This window comes from Chenopodium album, chromosome 4 (assembly GCF_948465745.1).
Source record: "Chenopodium album chromosome 4, dcCheAlbu1.1, whole genome shotgun sequence".
Lineage (NCBI taxonomy): Eukaryota > Viridiplantae > Streptophyta > Magnoliopsida > Caryophyllales > Amaranthaceae > Chenopodium > Chenopodium album.
Window position 1 is genome coordinate 75,420,431 of NC_137837.1, and position 18,799 is coordinate 75,439,229.

An 18,799-nucleotide genomic window follows, 5' to 3' on the forward strand; every position below is an offset into this window, starting at 1 on the left:
AGTGCGATACCATATGAAATTCTCCTTAACAGGATTATTAAAACGTAAAAATACCTCCTTAGATGAAGGAATATTACTAGAACAGGACGCCATATTTGTTGTTGAACAATATACGAAGTAGCACACTGATGCCCTGCAACAACAAAAGTTACTGTATGTTAAAATCACTTTACTGTCAAATAATCATTTTACTGTCAACAATCAATTAAAATCACGAGTAATTAAAAATTGGATTAGAAGATTCTAAAGAGGAGCAGTAGAAACCCTAGCATCACTGAAATTTGGCCCCAAATTAAAAAAAATTTGTAAATATAACTACTAGAGCAATATGGAAAAAAAAAATGTAAAAATCACCAAGTAACAAGCAATTTGGGGGAAAAAAGTGCAAAAAGGAAAGAATGAGAGAGGAGTCACAAATACGCACCAGTCGGCACTTTTGAATGGCAGTAAATGTCTACCGCAGGACGGAAACAAGAGGAGTCAGTACAGAGGCTGAGAGTGGCAGTGGTTGGAATATATTTCTAGGGATTGAGTAGGGAAACCGGAATATATTTCCGAGGGTTGATTAGGGGTACCGGACTACCGGGGGTGATGGAAGGTGCCAAAATATATTTTCGGTGGTTCATTATTAGAGGTACGAATGAATTAGGGGGGGTCAAAAAATAGAGCTGTTCATGGGCGGGATGGCCCGCCCAACCCGGCCTGCAAAAAGTGCGGGCTTGGGCAACCTTTTTGAAAAAAATGAACATTTGGGCGGGCTTAGCCCGCCTCGTTAATATAAATGGGCGGGTATGGACGAGAAATTATGTATCGCGGGCTAGCCCGACCGGCCCGTTTAGTAAAATAATAATAATATTTTAATAATTTTATTTAGTTAGTTACAATTATAACATACTTTGTGTATTTTAGAAAATAAATACAAATTAGAGACTATATTGATTTATAAGCTTTTATTAGTTATAAATATTTATTTTACTTTTATATTTTATAATTAACATTGTACTAAATAAGTTTTTTCTTTCATATATTTATAAGATACGAAGTATGTCATAATTTCAAAATTTCTATTATTATTTGTGAACAAAATTTTTTAAAGACAACTCTACCAAATAATTTTAGCACTAGAAAATAATAAAAATAATAATTAGCATTATAAAAAATATAACAAAAATTTAAGGCCCGTTAGCCCACGGACAAGCCTGACCCGTTTAGTGAGCAAGCATGGACAAAGTATCAAGCCCGCATAAAAGGGTTCGGGTTTGCTACATAAAGCCCGTTGGAGAAAAAAATAAGCATAAGCCCGGCCCGCTACCCGCCAAAGCCCGCAAATGATCACCTCTATCAAAAAAGCATACCAACGTGGATCCGCCTAAAATTTTCGGATCTTCCTAGGTGGATCCGAAAATTTTAAGTGGATCCTAATTTTGACCTTTAATTGGTCCTAAAGAACTAAAATGTCCCCCAAATCCCCTAAAGACCATGTGTTTGACACGAAAATCAAAGAATTTAAAAAATTTCATTAGGGTTTTGATTACAGGTAGTAAAAACAATTTTAATTTTTTTTTAATTTTTTTTTTTTGTGGTAAAATAAAACTTTTTATATTTTCGGGGTAAAAAACAATTACCCGATTGATTAGTTTTATTCATTTGAGTTTTATTCATTTGAGTTTCATATGTAGGTTGGGAATATGTTTTCTATCTTTTTAATACGTAGTATAATACTTTTATTGTGTAGGCTTTCTTCTATCTTTCCCCCTCCAATTCTGTATTTGGGTTTATAATGTTTTTATTGTTCTGTTTTACTAGATTTTCTAGTAGATGTTTTAGGATTTTGGACTTTTTTTTTTTTTTTTTTTTTTTTTTTTTTTTTTTTTTTTTGAGGAATTCAAACTTTTTTTTTTGTTCTATAATGTTTTTGGGTTTGGAATGTTGGTTTATTGTGGGTTTTTATTAATTTTGGTGTCCAAATTTGATGCAGGTTTTACACTCCACACAAAATAAGGATTCAAGATGCTGATTTTGGAATATAGATTTTCGTGTTTTAATTCGATGTTGTAGTTTTTTTTTTTTTTTTTTTTTTTTTTTTTTTTTTTTTTTTGAAATTGTAAAATAATAATTTATTTGATGAATATATATATATGTGATTATTGTATACTTGTATTATGTTTTTAATATCATTTTTTGCTAAAAGTGAAAAAAGACAAAAAAAAAATTATTTTTTGATTTTTTGGGTATTTTTGGCACCGGCAAAAGTAATGAATTATATATATATATATTTTTAAATGGGTGCCTATTATTAGCACCGGTTAACCAGAGCCAATAACAAGTATTCCCACCGGTTTTGAACTGGTGCTAATGTTTTAATTTTTTGGCATCCCTCAAATGAACACTGGTTCAAAACCAGTGCTATAAGGCGGTTTTAAACCAGTGCACTTTTATATTTTTCTACTAGTGTTTGCTAGGAAATTTCTTCTTCAACAATATAGAAAGGTGAAAAAAAAGGAAATTAATCTTCAACTAGTAAATAATTAGCCGATTAGTTTTTATTTTTCAATTCCCAACTTTTATGCATCTGAATAATTTGTTCTTCCTTTGATGTAGTATAATGCCTCTTGTTAAAGGATCAACTCAATCAAAAGCTTAAGCTGGTGGTTGAGACCCAGGAATATGTTTTATACTCTATAACTCCCCCTCACATGAAAGGCCCTTGGGCTTGAAATGTGGATGCAACACAAGCCCACCCATACCTGGTGCGAATTAATTCCACTTTGAAGGAGAGGCGGATGAGATTCGAACCCGTGACCTTTGTGTTACAATGGCTCCGATACCATGTTAAACGCGGGCCTGGGCTACACCCGCAAACCAAGAGAGAGAGTCCACTTCACAAGATCAAAGGAGGTTCCATCCCAAAACCATATGGCAATAGGAGGAGTAACCCTTTAGTCTTATAAAGTGTTTAACTAACTCTCTCTTCTTTAATCAATGTGGGACTCTTACATGTGTTACTTGGTGGGATATACTTCAACACTCCACCTCACATGTAAGGTCCCTTTAACTCAAGGATCACTTGATCCAATTTAATTTGGCCCATAATACTTAATGTCATTAAAGGTCCCAAACTTGGGCCTGACAATATACTCAAGCCATTAGAGGTCCCAAACAGTGGGTCTGGCTCTGATACCATGTTAAAGGACCAACTCAACCAAAAGCTTAAGCTGATGGTTGAGCCCCAAGAATATGTTTTATACTCTATCACCTCTTCTTGGGGTCGGTTGGCTTCCGTTTGGGGGGCATATACAAATACGAGAGTGACTTTCCATTATTCAATTTATGGATAAGATACCTAATAAATACAAAAACACAAATCCACCCTTTGAGATTAAATAGTTTTTGAGTAATTTGACTCTTTGGTTCGAGTGCACGAATTACGAGAGCAATTGCGTTAAACTTAGGGGTCGTGCATGCGCCACTAAGATACTTGTACCGATGATACGTATTGAGGAAAGTATTTCCTTGGCAGGACTGTAAGTTTTAGAGGTTTGAGATCCACAATTGAGGAAAGTTCTAATTATTTATTTATTATTGATTTTTTTTTAAAACATTTATTTATTATTGATTTCAACGGTTATTTCTATATTTTACCAATAAAATTTGCATGAAAAATAAACATAAAATTAATATACTACCTAAAAAAGTTGAATAAGGGTGAAAATGCCAATTATATAAAAATTACAATTACTATTTCTTCCCGCTTTAGACTTAAGTTTAACTCCCTTATTTACCAAACTACCCTCATCATTGACTTCCAAATCAGCTCCTACCAACAAACTGTACCGATTATTCCTCCATATTGGTTTCTTGTACCTCAAATTTGCTAGCACCACCACCCTAAAAACCACCGGTGACGACGCCACGGTATCATTTTCCAATTGTACCCCTCCAACATCAATACTCCCCGTACGGTGAGTACTCCTATAATTACGCAAATAGAAGGGGCCAAATTTAGCATCTCCAATTTCAATAGGAAAGCTATGGAGGTTGCGTTTGTAAAAGAACGTGACATTAAGGGTATCGTAGTAAATTCCTGTTACGCTTGATCTTCTATTTTTGACCTTAAGATCATAATGGATAGTGTTGTTGTTTTGAAGGGTGGAATTGGTGGTTTTTTCTTGGAGGGCGAAAACCGTAAATTCTTCTATAGAGCATATGGGTGTTTTAGGCCTAATAGCTAGCTAGATGGTTAAAGCTATTATGCCAAGGACGATGAAGCAGCCAATACTTTCTTTAACCCTTGCCATTAATTGGTTTTCAGGTAATTTTTTTTACCAAGCAAGATTAATTTAACTAATCTTGTTTTGATGACAAATAATGTTGACTTGAAAAAAGAAAATTTTCTATGAAAGTTGTTATGTATTTCTAGCGTTTTGTTTTTCTGAATTTATAGTAGACAATCAATTGATACCATCTTCAATTCAATTAAGTTTTAAATAAAAATAAAAATTAAAAACTAAATAAATTAAAAACAGCAATATAGGCGTTACCAACTGTATGTGTGAAAATGATTAGATCATTAGATAGTAACATAGAACATAAAAGAAAAAGACTTTTGACGAGACTTCTGATCTTGAGTTAGAGAAAGTCTTTTTTTTTTTTTTTTCTCCTTTTTTTCAAGAGCCCAAAGAAGAAACTAAATGATACGGAGTAATGTAAATTGATTATAATTAATTACATTGATTGACATGTCATTTAATCATGCATTTTTCGATTATAATTTTATCAATAAGTACTCCATACAAAGTGTTAGGAATGTATTAAGGAGTTTTATAGATATGTATAGTGTATTGCTTTTCAAAAAAAAGATATGTATAGTGTGTTAGTGTGTATATATATACTCCGTAGTATATTCACAAAGTATATAGTTAACTGGACAATAATAGAAGTACGACCAAGTAATGTTTCAAAAAAAAAAGTACGACCAAGTAAACTTGGTGGCCAGGGTTGATGTTGTTTGAGCCAATTTTGTCTAAATATAGATCATTATTATACACTTACACGTACTGATCATTATCAAAACCCTACGACCATGCATGTACTGATCATGTTATGTGTTAGTTTTACAATGCGTCTACTAGCTAGCGATGAGGAAATTTTATAGGATTGATTGAATTTGAATTTGGGTTATAGATTTGGAATCACAAGGTATCAAAAGTAATAGTAGCATTAATATACCAAAAAAAAAAAAAAAAGAGTAGCATTAAGAACCTGTTCTCATTGACTGAACTCAGCTGAACTGAATATTTTATAAGAGAAGGAAATTAGGAGCTGAATTGAACTAAACTTAACTGAATTTCAACGTAAGAGATAGGCCCTAAGATGGAGGTAGCTTGTTTAGAAGGCCAGGTAGGGAAATAATTAATTTTGTTCATTTAAAATTCAACAACTAATTTTAGAACACTTAATATAATTGTCATGACTCATGTGCATGACAACTAAGTTATGTATCTAACAATTAACAACAACTAACATGAGCGACTTCTACTATAACAACAATGTCAACAAACAACTTGCATACATGTCAAATATTATGTTCTTTTTAAAACATTAATAAAGTTCGTTTAACAAATACTTCGTACATAAAAACAAATCAAACAAAGGCTTCCTTCGTTGAAGCCATCCATGATCATATCATCAGGGCCGGCAACTAGGCTACTAGGGGGAGCTCGTTGAGCGATCGCTCAGGGCCTCCCTTTTGTGGGACCCACATTTTTTTTTATATCTTATGAAAAAAACAAAAAAAAAACACTATTCTTTGATAAATTTATGAAATGTAGTACTAATGACAAGTATAACTGCTTCTTTTTAGGAAAAATTGTAAATAACCACCCCTTAAATCACCAAAAATTGATTTTACCACCTATTTTTTTTCTTTATTTTAAATAACCACCTCTAAAAGTGAAAAATATTAGAAATCAACACCTTTTAGCATTGGTCCGATCATGTTTTCAACTATTTATAAGCTAACTTTTGAAGGTTTTTCTTCCTTCTTTAGTATACTTTCTCTACTTTTTGTCCTAGTTGAATTAAAATTTGGCTAAAAATGGTGATTTTTAATGTTTTTCAATTTTAGAGGTGGTTATTTATAATAAAGAAAAAAGGGGTGGTAAAATCAATTTTGAGTGATTTTAGGGGTGGTTATTTATAATTTTTCCTTCTTTTTAATCTAAAAATGAATCAAAAAATTAACTTACTTAGCTTAAGTGATTTTTTTTGGGTTCAAATGGAGGAAATGAAGAAACACTAAAGCAGGGGTTTGGTTTATTTGCTTAATTATCTTTTTGTTTGGTATTTTTAGATTTTTTTGGTGACCTATAATCAATAATTTTGGTGAACTTTATAATATAAAAATTTATGAAATACATTCTTATAATTTATGGGCCTTTTTTAAGATTTCGCTCCAGGCCCCTAAAATGTCCAAGACGACACTGCATATCATTGAATAAAATGTCGGGCTGGGCTGGGCTGGGCTGGGCCAAAGGTAAAAAAAAATCAATTCGCTTGGTCAAGCTAAGGTTTGGGTCTGAAATGCATGTTCAAAACCCGTAAAATTGGATCGGACTTGGCAATTGTCAAAAATAAAACTTAAAAGCGCAGATAAGGTCTATTAGAAAATTTAAAAATTTCAAGGCTAGCCTGACATGATTAGCTCTAGGTACATCCATCGCACACGTCGCTTGTAGCTAATTGGTCTGGATGACATCTTGATTCATTTGAATAATTTGAAAATTTGAAACTTTTGTGATCCCGCATAATTCTTTACTAATAACGAATCAATTAAAGAACAGAAGATGAATTTATTGATAAACCCTAATATAAGCTACAATAATTCTGATCCCTATAGGAAATGAACAATTACACCAACTATAGTGTAGAGAGACTAATGTACGTCTACACCACTCATGTATGTATGTATGTTTATTGAAATAAACAACTACTTTAAAGAGATTCAAAAAGAATAAGTCGATCTAAAATAGTCTAATTTCTAAAGTAATTATTTGATTATTTCCAGCCTAATGGCAAATTAATACCCTAGAGGCCGGAGAAGGGGGGTAGAGGGAGAAAGCTAAGAGAGAACAATAAGGGTACGTATCAATTAATTATTATCTCTTTTTGAAACATCAATATACTTTATGTATTTTTCACTTTTAAATTTATCAATTCATAACTTTAATTAAACATTTTCTATAATTAATTTTTCAATAGACAAAAATAATTTAAAAAATAAATTATATGTTGAGTGCATAAAAATTAAGGCAAATGTCACAATTATAACATAATCTCTAGTAAATAAGTTCGCGAGTATAAATCATTAAAAATAATTAAAATAGAATATGTAAATAATGTAATAATCAACTATTGAATTTATAACACAATAGAAAAAGTAAATTTCAACGACTATTCAAGTGAATATTGTGCTTTAATTATACCATAACAGTTTTTGTTTTTTTTCACTCAACTAAAATAAATTCAAAAGATTGTCTTCAAATTTGTTTTGTAAACATACCAATTACTTTGTACAATTTAGCATGAAAAATAAACAAACAATAACATTTTTTATATATACGAGTAACAAACAAAAAAAATGAATAAGGGGAGAAATTGCTAGTAAAAAAATTACAACGGAATATTATTACAAAGAAAGAATGAATACCAAAATCCCCAAAATACCCATCAACTGTAAACGAACTTTACCGTTCCTTTTAGCATTTGACTTAAGTTTAACTTCCTTATTGATCATGGTACCTTGATCGTTGACTTCAAAGTCAGCCCCTACCTTCATACGGTGTCGTTTGGTCTTCAACAACGGTTTCCTATACCTCACGGCCGTTGACAATTCCACCCGAAAAATCACCGGAGACGCGGTATCATTTTCCAATTTTACCCCTCGAGTAACGAAACTCCCGGCGCGATGCGTACTCCTAGACCGATGTATGTAGAACGGGCTAAAAGTAGCATCACCAATCTTAATAGGGAAGCTGTTGACGTCTGGTTTGTAATAAAACGTTACGTTGAGGGCATCGTAGTAAATTCCCAAATCATCGTTATGAATATAATTATTTCTGATCCATAAATCATATTGAATCGTGTAATTATTATTGTGGGAGTTCGTAGTTTCTTGGCGGGAGAAAACGGAAAACTGATCAAGGTAGAACCTTGGGTTGTATAGTTTGACAAGAAACCATATTAATACACCGGCTATGGCTAGTACGATTATAACGCTGATACCGCGACAAACCCGTGATCCAGCCTTACCCGTGCCCGTTGCTTGTCTAGCTAGATAATACTTGTCAAGATTAATTAATCTTGTTTACAAGAAATAATAATGTAATATTTATTTGCAAGAAAAAATTGTGTGGAAATGTATTGTATGTTATGAATTTAATTAGTCAAGGTGCTTTGATATCGAGGATTTATACTTTCGTTGATCGTAGGTGATGTCGTCCTCCTTAGAAATTTATAATGGACTAATTAGAACAAATTATAATAAAAAACAAAATAATTAGTAGGTGTTACCAACTAGCTTAAACATTGATTAGGATATAAAAAAAAGACTTTTTTAGACCAAATCAAAAAACGACTATGTTTGAAAGTTGAAACCCAGCTGAAGAAAGAAAAGTTTTCTCAAAATAAATACTCGTAATAAATAGATAAAAAGAAACTAAAAGATTAGGGTCAACTATTACTTGGGGCCTTCAGGTAGCTAGTTGAAAAGAGTTTCAACTTGCAACTTTAAGAGATATAAGAGAGAACTAAAAGTGAAAATACTAATGTAAAATAAACATTAATTATGTCAATCAATGCGTGATTTTGATAATAACGTTTTAGATTATATATTTAGTTAGTTATCTAACACCCTAAAGGTGCTTGTTAGCAAAATCCTATTATTTAACTTAATAACGCACATATTAATTAAGGCTAGTTCCGCATTGAAAAAAAGAGTTTGATTAATGACTTGTTCTCATTAACTAGATTGAGCTGAACTGAACTTATTAAAGCCGAATTGAACTGAACTAAAATAAATGAATATTTTATAAGAGAAGGAAATTAAGAGCTGAACTGAACTTATTAGAGCTGAACCTGAACTGAACTGAAAATAATCGTATGAGAACATGCCCTAACTTAAGTCTAATGGGACACAATCATTTATGGCTTCGCATGTTAACAAGTGTTTTACGATAAAATCTAGCAAAACTTTTGTGTGCTTAAGCTAAAGTTCGACTCAATTACCTTTTGAAGCAAATGTTGTCACAAGCTTATTACGGACTTATTTGTCAGTTTGTTTTTTTTTTTTTTTTTTTTGACAACACAAGAAAAAGGGAAATTACTCCCTAGAGTTTTTGTAAGTTACAGCAACACAATGGAAATAAGGTAGTAGATTATTTATTTTTCCTTTTATCATTCTATCCCCTTTAAAACTGAAGTGATCATCTTGCATCCATGCTATGCTATTCTTTTCACTAGATTCAATTTGTAGGTGCCACAGCTTCAGCCTGAGAGCTCCTCGCATTCCATCCCAAGCTGCGTGAAGAAAACTAGCTTCTCTATTCTGTCTAGTCTGCTGCAAACCCCCTTGCTCAAGAGTAATACCATCCTGCTTCACACGCCAGAGCCACTTGGGAGCCCTGCCTCTGCTCTTGTTGTGGTAAATCTCAAGGGTTGCCTTGTTGCAAGTTCCCTGCCCTGACACTAAGTATGCAGTCTTTAGTTGTTGTCGTTCCTGGTCTGTGACTGATAGGCGTGTCGCGTACCTAACAAAAATAAACCTAACTAGACCACTACTATGTAGACGGGCAAGCAAGGGTCGGATCCCAAGAGACTATGGTTCAACTAATTAGATAGACTCAAGCAATTACTAAGCAAGTAACCAAATAAAATAAGTAAGAATCAATATCTAAAAAAAACTAATTAAAACGATAAAATCTAAACAATATGACAATTCAATGCTAAAAACATCCAAGATCAAGCTTCACCACGAATACAATTAATGCAATAGTCATTCTACCCCTAACACATAATTCAATTGATTAATGAGGAAAAGTAATCCATGAATAATACCAATGGTCTCTCCCGAGTTATCAATGGCTTCTCTAATCACAATCAAGCCTACTTCCGTGGAATCATGTAAATTAAAGACCTTAAGCACATTACTCTAACTTCCTAATCATCCATTCAACTACTCCCGTGATGAACTTCAAACCCTTAATTGATTTATTCAAATCCGTCAAAACCCAACTCCCGTTGTGATTAAAACAAAGGATTAATAACAATACCAATTATCCCTAATCTAGTATTGGCATAAGCATAATCAATTAAGCATATCAATTACAATTATTGTTAGAGAATTTAAAGAATTAAATCATGCATTAATCATATTCGGGTTCCGCTAGATCTTGGAATAAAGAAACTACTCACACATATTAATGAAAGCAAAAACAATAATCAATGAAAAAAAACATGATTAATAAGTAATTAAAAGTAAAAGAAGAAATAAAGATGAATACCAATTGCTTGAATGAAGAAAAGTACCAATTGTTGATGAATAAAGATCAAAACTTGAAAGTGCAAATTAATCTAGATCTAGAGAGAATATTAGGGTTTTAATGAAGGTTTTAAAGCTAGAAAATAATAACTAAGTATGTTTTAGTCGGGGTTTACAAAGGGTATTTATATCCCTTAGTTAAGAAATCCCGAAAAATAGGAAAACGGGGTCTTCGACACTCCGCCCGGTCTGACCGGGCAATGTTGCCCGGTCGGGCGCGGGAAGCAAATTCGCCTCCTCGCACAATACCTTGCTCGCCCGGTCTGCCAGGGCAATGCCGCCCGGTCCGGGCGGATGGGAGTTGAATTCTTCACTTCTTTTCTTCTTCGCCCTGGCTGCCAGGGCAATGTTGCCCTCCAGGGCGGACACGAGTAAAATTCTCCTCCATCTTAATAAGCTTTCGTGGCTATCCAAAACAAGTCCAAATTATCCGGAAATCTTCATATGCCTACAAAATCAATCAAATAGACCAAGCCACACTAGAGAAGAAAATATTAGCGAGAAATAGCTCCGTAGAGCTTAGAAATCATACGAAAATAGTTATAAATCGAGGGTAAAATATGGTATAGAATGTGTACATCAGTGACAGTCACTGAGTATGCCTCAAACCCTGGAGGTTCATACTGCCTGTCATCCAAGCTCTGCTGCATTATCCTATCAGTGTCGTCTAATCCCTTATGGTTGCTGCTCACTCTTCGTTCCATGTTGGAAATAACATAGCCTGGGTTTGCGTTGAGATTGTTGAAGATTTTTTTATTTCTTGCTTCCCAAATACAATCCAGTCCTGCTAAGAAGAGTTGATAACTCTCACCTAGATCCCTACCTTTGTCACCAAAAATTCTTAACCAGTTGTAAATCCATTCTGCTATAGGAATATGAGCCTGATTGTTCACATTGATTCCCAGTCTGCAGCCTTTCCATATATGGCTAGCAAAAATACAGTCTCTAAAAAGGTGTTCTGGTGTTTCCAGGTGATGACTGGTAGGACTATTATCCATGAAGCATAACTTACAGTGATGATGCACCCCCAATCCTCTTTTCTTCCATTCACTACCAATTGAGAGAGCACCTTTAAGAATTTTCCATAAGAAATTTTTTTGTTTTGGGGTGTTCTTACTTTTCCAGAATTTCTTCCAATTAATGTTTTGCTTCACACCAAAACCCGTCTTTATAGCTTGTTTCTGGTTATCCCCAAGGAGCATCTTATAACCACTTCTAACTGAATACATGCCACCTCTGTCTTTCTTCCAAATAATCAGGTCATCATAGCCTGAATCCATAGCCCTGATTGTGATTATCTTCTCAATGGAGTCATCACTAAACCAGACTTTGCAGGCTTCTATATCCCACTCACCATTCGGCTTTCTAAGTTTAGCTACACAGTCATTGTTTGAGCAGCCTTGATACCTCCAAGTTGGTGGAGTACCATAGACCCAGGGATGGTGAATTTTTGCACAACACCCATAACCTATGGACCAAGTACATCCTGCTTTTAGAATCTGCAGCCCCCATTTAATGCCATTCCAACCCCACGAGCCCAAACTTTTCCTACACCAAGAGTCCTCAAAGAGAGTAAGCTTGTTGATGCCATATTTAGCACTGTAAACTTTGCTGAAAAGAGATTCTTTGTCCTGTATAATGCGCCAGCCATGTTTGGCAAGGAGGGCTTGGTTGAAGAATCGGGCATCCAAAATGCCTAAACCACCATTCTCCCTTGTTTGTGTGAGGTGAGACCAATTCTTCCAGTACACTCCCTTGTCATTCCTGTTGCCAAGCCACCAAAACCTAGATACGATACTATTAATTCTCCTCAAAATCTTGACAGGGCACTTGAAAACTGAAAGGACATAGGTTCCTAGGTTGGAGAGAACTGATTTGATCAATGTTAATCTGCCCGCCTGAGAAAGGAACATTGAATTCCAAGCCGTGAGTCTCTCTTTCACCTTATCCACAATTTTACAGAAAATTTGCTGCTTTGAAACCCCAAAATCCGAGGGTATTCCTAAGTAAACACCAAAAGTGCTGCTTTTTGTAATGCCAAGAATCTCACTGAATCTGTTAACTTCCTCTTCATTTGAGTTGGAGCTAGTTAACAGAACTGACTTATCCTTGTTAATAACCTGACTAGATGCCTTGCAATAACAGTCTAGGATTTTCTTGAGATTTAAAACATTATTTTCCTCTCCTTGAAGAAAGAAAACCGAGTCATCCGCAAAGAAGAGGTAACTAATGTGAGGAGCTCTTCTAGCAATACTTATACCAGTGATATTACCTCGAGTTACCTCTTCTCTAATCAGCCCTGATAAGCATTCCATACACAAAATAAAGAGGTACGGGGAGAGGGGGTCCCCCTGACGAAGACCACATCTCGGTTTGAAATTTTCATGAGGTGAATCGTTGATGATTACAGAGAAAGAAACCGTCCTAACACAGCTCATAATCGTTTTGATCATGATCTCAGGCAGATTAAACTTAAATAGAACCCTTTCAAGAAAATCCCAGTTGATCCGATCATACGCTTTGCTCATATCAGTCTTGATTGCTAATTTACTCTTCCTTCCTTTTTTTGTTTTTCTGATGTTTTCTAATAATTCATGAGCTAAAAGTATATTATCCGATATAGCCCTTCCCGGGATGAAGGCATTCTGAAACTGACTCACTAGCCCACTAATTACTTTCCTAAGTCTATTAGTTAGGCATTTAGAAATTATCTTGTAGACAACATTGCAAAGCCCAATTGGGCGTAGTTTATCCATGGTCTCTGGATTCTCACATTTAGAAATCAAGGCAATGTTTGTGCAATTTATTTCACGAAGAATGTTACCTGATTGTAGGCTAGACAAGACAGCCTCCGTGATGTCCTCTTGCATCCAGTGCCAGTTTTTCTGGTAAAAACCGGCCGGAACACCATCCGGCCCCGGAGCTTTCCACGGCTTCATGGAAAAGAGTGCATTTTTCACCTCTCTTCTAGTATAAGGTTTTGAAAGTAAGTCCTTTTGATCCTCAGTTAGTGCTGTTGTGATGCCGTTTAGGACCTTATCAAATCTCATATCCCTATGTTGTGTGTAATCAGAAGAGCCTGAGGGATTGCACCCGTATAAATCCTTGAAGAAATTAACAGCAATATGGGCTATGTCATCTTCATCTGTGACCCAAACTCCCTGCTCATCCTTAATTGCTTCCAATTTGTTACGAGCCTTCCTACCTTTGACAAAATTAAAAAAATACCTTGAGCATGTGTCACCTGCGTAGTCCCAATTTATTTTAGCTCTTTGCCTCCAGTAAATTGCTATGTTCTTAGAGTACTCCTCTAGCTTCTTACTTACTCGCATAAACTCCTCTTCCCTGCCTTCCTCTTCCAATAAAATTTGAGCTTCCAAGATATCCTTCTCAAACTTATCCCACTCTCCATTCCACTCCTCTCTTTTATCAAGAGTCCACCTCTTGATTTCATATTTAGCCTTTTTTGTTTTTTTTACAAGCCTAAACATCGGAGAGCCATTCTGGTGGGCATTCCAAGTGTCTTGGGCTGCTTGGATGCATTCATTATAATTTAGGCTCCATTGCTCGATTTTATAGACACTCCTTTTTTTCTTGATGTTATTTGACGTGTGAAAAATGATTGGAGCATGATCGGAGATTTGAATTGGTTGATGTGTGATAAAAGCATGAGGAAATTTCGTAAGCCATGGAGAGTTAGCATAGCCTTTATCTAACCTTTCAAGGACTAAGTCTTCACCCTCCCTACCATTCGACCAAGTAAACCTAGTTCCTTCATAGACTAGATCATGTAGATCATTTAATTCCTTCCATTCATTAAAAACGTGATAGCCCCTAATACTGGTGGAATTTGTGCCTGTTTTGTCTAAAAAAGAATCAACTTGGTTGAAATCGCCAACAATAGTAATCGGCAAATTAAGGTTTGGACTTGTCCATTGAGTGAGACAATCCCAAACATCCTTTCTTAGGGAGTTGCAAGGTTCTCCGTAGACCAAAATCAATCTCCATTTCCCGTTTATATTATCGTTTACATCCACAACAAGGAAATTGATACAAGCAAAAATAACATCTAACAAATTTTTAGTCTTCCATCCTAACCAAAGACCACCACTTACACCTTTCGGGTTAACACCCTTAAAAAAATAAAAACCTAGGGTCCTAAGCCGATTAAAAACTAACTCCAGACTACTTTTTGTTTATGAAAGGAAAATAAACTCCGGATCAAAAGACCCAACAAGTCGTTTAATTTTAGGGATTATCGGGGTTGTTGGGCATTTAATTCCCCAACAATTCCACACAAGGCCAATCACTGAGAAGGAGGCGGTTGATTTGGGTCAACCACCGCAAGCCCATCACCTGCAAAATGCAAAATAATGTTAGCTTCAAACTCGTACTTCCTTGCTGCCCTAGGCCCAAAACTCGCGTTGGACGGCCCTGCCCCATTAAGCGAGGGATGAATAAGGCTCTTCCCCTTCTTCTTTTTTCTTGCCATTAAGGAGTCAGCATCATCTTCTTCTTCCTCTATAAATTGGATGGAAACAAGATCTAAGTCAGAAATAGCCTTCCTTTTCAAAGGGCAATTTTCATGCTCAAAACGCCTTTTCTCTTTGGTCTTTTTGAACCTCCTGCTTCTTGATAGTCGCCCTCTCCTGTCCCTTTCCCCCCACTTTGTGAAAAAAATTGCACCATCAGACATGGTTTCAGTTGGAGTTGGAGTTTGGAGCATTCTTCTTCCAGAGATTTCAACTTCAAGCTGATCGATTCTGGGCTGAGGGGGAGCTTGAACCTCAGGTTGTGTTTCAACGCTTCTTTGATCCAATTGATCCTCTTCATTTATGGTAGTTTGTTGTTCACCAACCCAAGGGCTCATCGGTTCCTCCGGGATTTGCCCCACCGGAAAAGCATCTTCTTCCTCTTCCCCCTGGTAGTCCATTGGATCACCAATCGGAGAGTCAGGTTCTCTAATTTCAACAGCCCTGGGATAGCTTTGGCTATCAAATTCAATGAAAAACCTCTGATTAAATCCTGCATTATCCACTCTCCTCCCCGCAATCTCGTCGTTAGGTTCCACCCTCGATTGAATCGCCGAATTCATGAGCAAATCGAACCGGAGATTTTCAATTTCGGCCCATACCTAGGAACCATATCCAACTCCAGATTCCCAACATCATTAATCTGGTTTGGTTCAGCCGCAACAGCAACACTATACGGATCTTCACCAATCCCCCCTCCCTGAGTATTTTCATTTAATCCACCGTCGACCTGTTCAGCCCCTGTGACCGTGGGGTTAATATGGACCCCTCCTTCAGATTCTACCTCCATGTCCGCTGGTACAGGCTGTGAGTTACCTTGCATGGCAGTCCCAGCGCTACCAAGCACCGGACCCCTGAACGGGGCACTCCTGCTATTGAATCTGGCCCCTGGGAGCACTGTTTTGCCCCCATTCTGAATACCCAGATAAAAATCAACCATGATGTCAGACGCTCTAAAATTAGGCGAAGGCGGTTGATCATTTTCGACTAGCCTAGCTTTAGTTGTAATGGTTCGTTCGGACACAGGCGTAGCCCTCATATCCAAGTTAAACATGGAGAACCCCTCCTCTGCTTCGAGAGTTGGGATTCCCCGTGACAAATAGTACATCATTCTATGGTCAATGTCTTGTTTAATAAGATCCTCGTGTCTAGTACATCTATTATATTTATGACCAATTCGACCACAACGAACACAATATTTGAACAAATTCTCATATCTTAATTGTATCCAAATTACAGAATCATCATCAAGTTTGAGGAAAAAACCTGGAATAAGCGGTTCTCCAAGAGCGAGCTTGACTTGGATGCGCAAGTAGTCATTCCTTGGAACGAAGTGCGGCTCAAATTCAATTTCAAAAGGCATGCCAAGCATTTCCCCAATTGTTTCCGCCATGTGCGAATTTAAATATTCACAGGGGAGCCCACAAATTCTGACCCAGAACTTGGCTCTTCTGAATCTAACCGTGTGAGGGACCTGATTTGGCAGCCACGGAGCAAAAACCATTAATGCTCCATCGAAGTTCGCTTTTGTCATTTCCAGTATCTCCCTTTTGTCTTCTTCGAACGAGCACTTGAAGACATAAAGGTCATTCATTTTGAAAACATCGATGTACCCCCTCTTCCTCCACCTAGAGTTTACAAAGCTTCTAATTGAGGACGGGCTTAGTGTGCGGTAATCCATTAGATAACCATAGACACACAGATTCCAGAAAGCCCTGCTTCCATGAACTCTGCTTGGTTCAACTTCTGCAAGAGCTGCAACTCTGTTAATGTTTCTATTAGCATACGGGATATTATTCATGATTAGAGGTAGATTGAAGATGAAACAGGGGAGAAGAAGGTTGAGAGAAGATGAATTCAGCTGTTGGAATAGTAGTGTATTTATGCTACCACCACAACAGGGAGGCATTTCAGCTCCTTGCCTCGGTGCTGCGGAAAGAAAGCCATGCAGATAACCTTTGGTAAACGTAAATTACTGCCTTAATTAATTGGTTGGTTTAGTCAACCAAGAAAGGTTTAACCTTGAGTAAAATTACACTGAGCTAAAACGTTATAACTTCTGTTAAAAATCGAAACTTAGCTTGAGAAACAACTATGGAAAATAACGGAAAGGGAACTTTTGGAAATAAACGTTACTAATGTAATGATTGAAAGGGGAAAAGCTATTGGCCTTTCTGTAAGGTGCCAACCAAGCTAGACACTTGGCAGCACAGGGAGCAGCAAGGAAACTTAATTACCATGGGTAATTCTTGAACCCAGACAAACCAAATGATGAAAGATAAAAATTCCTAGCAGCCTAAATTGGTGGACCTCCACCACTAAACCCCTAGAGAGGGTAAAACTCTATTTCTAGAGTGAGAAGCTCTCTATTTCTAGAGAGAAGAGTTTGACATAGAGATGAGGCTTGTTTGTCAGTTTGTATTACTCCTTAATTAGCATACTATTGAAACAAAAACAACACGTTATTTTCAAATCATAAGTTCTTGCTTCTTTTTTTTTTTTTTGTAATAAATATAGATAAATTAGGAGTACATAAATCATGGTGCTCTCAAGTACGTACATCCAAGCCAAAAAAGGAGCCTAGCCCTGTTTCTCTTATTTTAGGAAATTGTGGTGTTTAATTCATGTGTATTTAGATTTTTTTTGTTGTCCTAAAACGCTACAAGTTGGGTTATCTTGCAAGAGGATCTAGTCCAATAAGGACATAAATACGTAGTATTATTAAATATTACTCTAATAAAATATAAAGAAAAAAAATAATTGTTCCTTAAAAATTTTGTGATTTGTGAAGCCCAAGTTTTTTTGTATGACTCATGTGCATGACAACTAAGTTATGTATCTAACAATTAACAACATCTAACATGAACGACGTCTACTATAACAACAATGTCAACAAACAACTTGCATTACATGTCAAATGTTATATTCTTTTTGAAACATTAAATTTCTTGTACATAAATACGTACAAATAAAAAAAAAGTTTTTTCTAAGCTATACCCCTAAGGTAGTTGAGTTTCTAAGGTGTACCCATGCTTTTTCAAGTTTCTAAGCCGTGCCCTTCAACTTCTTATCAATACTAAAATGTACCCTTATTAGTAATTTAACAATTAATTGAGAGCGTGATTTCGTGGCTTTAGTTTTCGTTATTAGGGTTGTTGTGGTTAAGATTTCTTTCTCGTATCATTTCCTTACCTTTTATCATCTTTTTATTAAATTTATAGTTAACTTTAGATGACGTGGAAGTCCCAAGAAGGGTACCATTCATTTATGGTAGTGAGTTGAGGGGCACAACTTAGAAATTTGAAAAAACATGGGTACACCTTAGAAACTCGACTACTTTAGGGGCATAACTTAGAAAAACCGTAAAAAAAAGGCTTCCTTCATGATGAAGCCATGATCATATCGTTGAATAAAATGTCAGGCTGGGCTGGACCAATGGTAAAAATAAATTCCATTAGCTTGGTCGAGCCAATATTTGGGTCGAAAATACATGTTCAAAACTCGTAAAATTGAATCGGTCCTGGCAATTGGCAAAAATAAAACTAAAAAACTTTGAAATACATGTCCAAGGTCTTTGAGAAAAATTAAAAATTTTGGGGCTAGCCTAACATGATTAACTCTAGGTTCATCTTGACTCATTTGAATGATTTGAAAATTTGAAACTTTTGTG

General features: G+C 35.8%; 1 protein-coding gene across 1 annotated transcript; it reads right to left on the reverse strand.

The window, feature by feature from the left end:
* Nucleotides 1-9,379: 9,379 nt before the first annotated feature.
* On the reverse strand, nucleotides 9,380-15,692 carry LOC145628168 (uncharacterized). The gene is made up of 3 exons (XM_081680478.1): nucleotides 14,940-15,692; nucleotides 11,207-14,730; nucleotides 9,380-9,806 (listed from the first exon to the last, which is right to left on the reverse strand). Exons 1-3 carry the CDS (start codon nucleotides 15,690-15,692, stop codon nucleotides 9,380-9,382), a joined length of 4,704 nt encoding a protein of 1,567 aa, XP_081536604.1.
* Nucleotides 15,693-18,799: the final 3,107 nt, after the last annotated feature.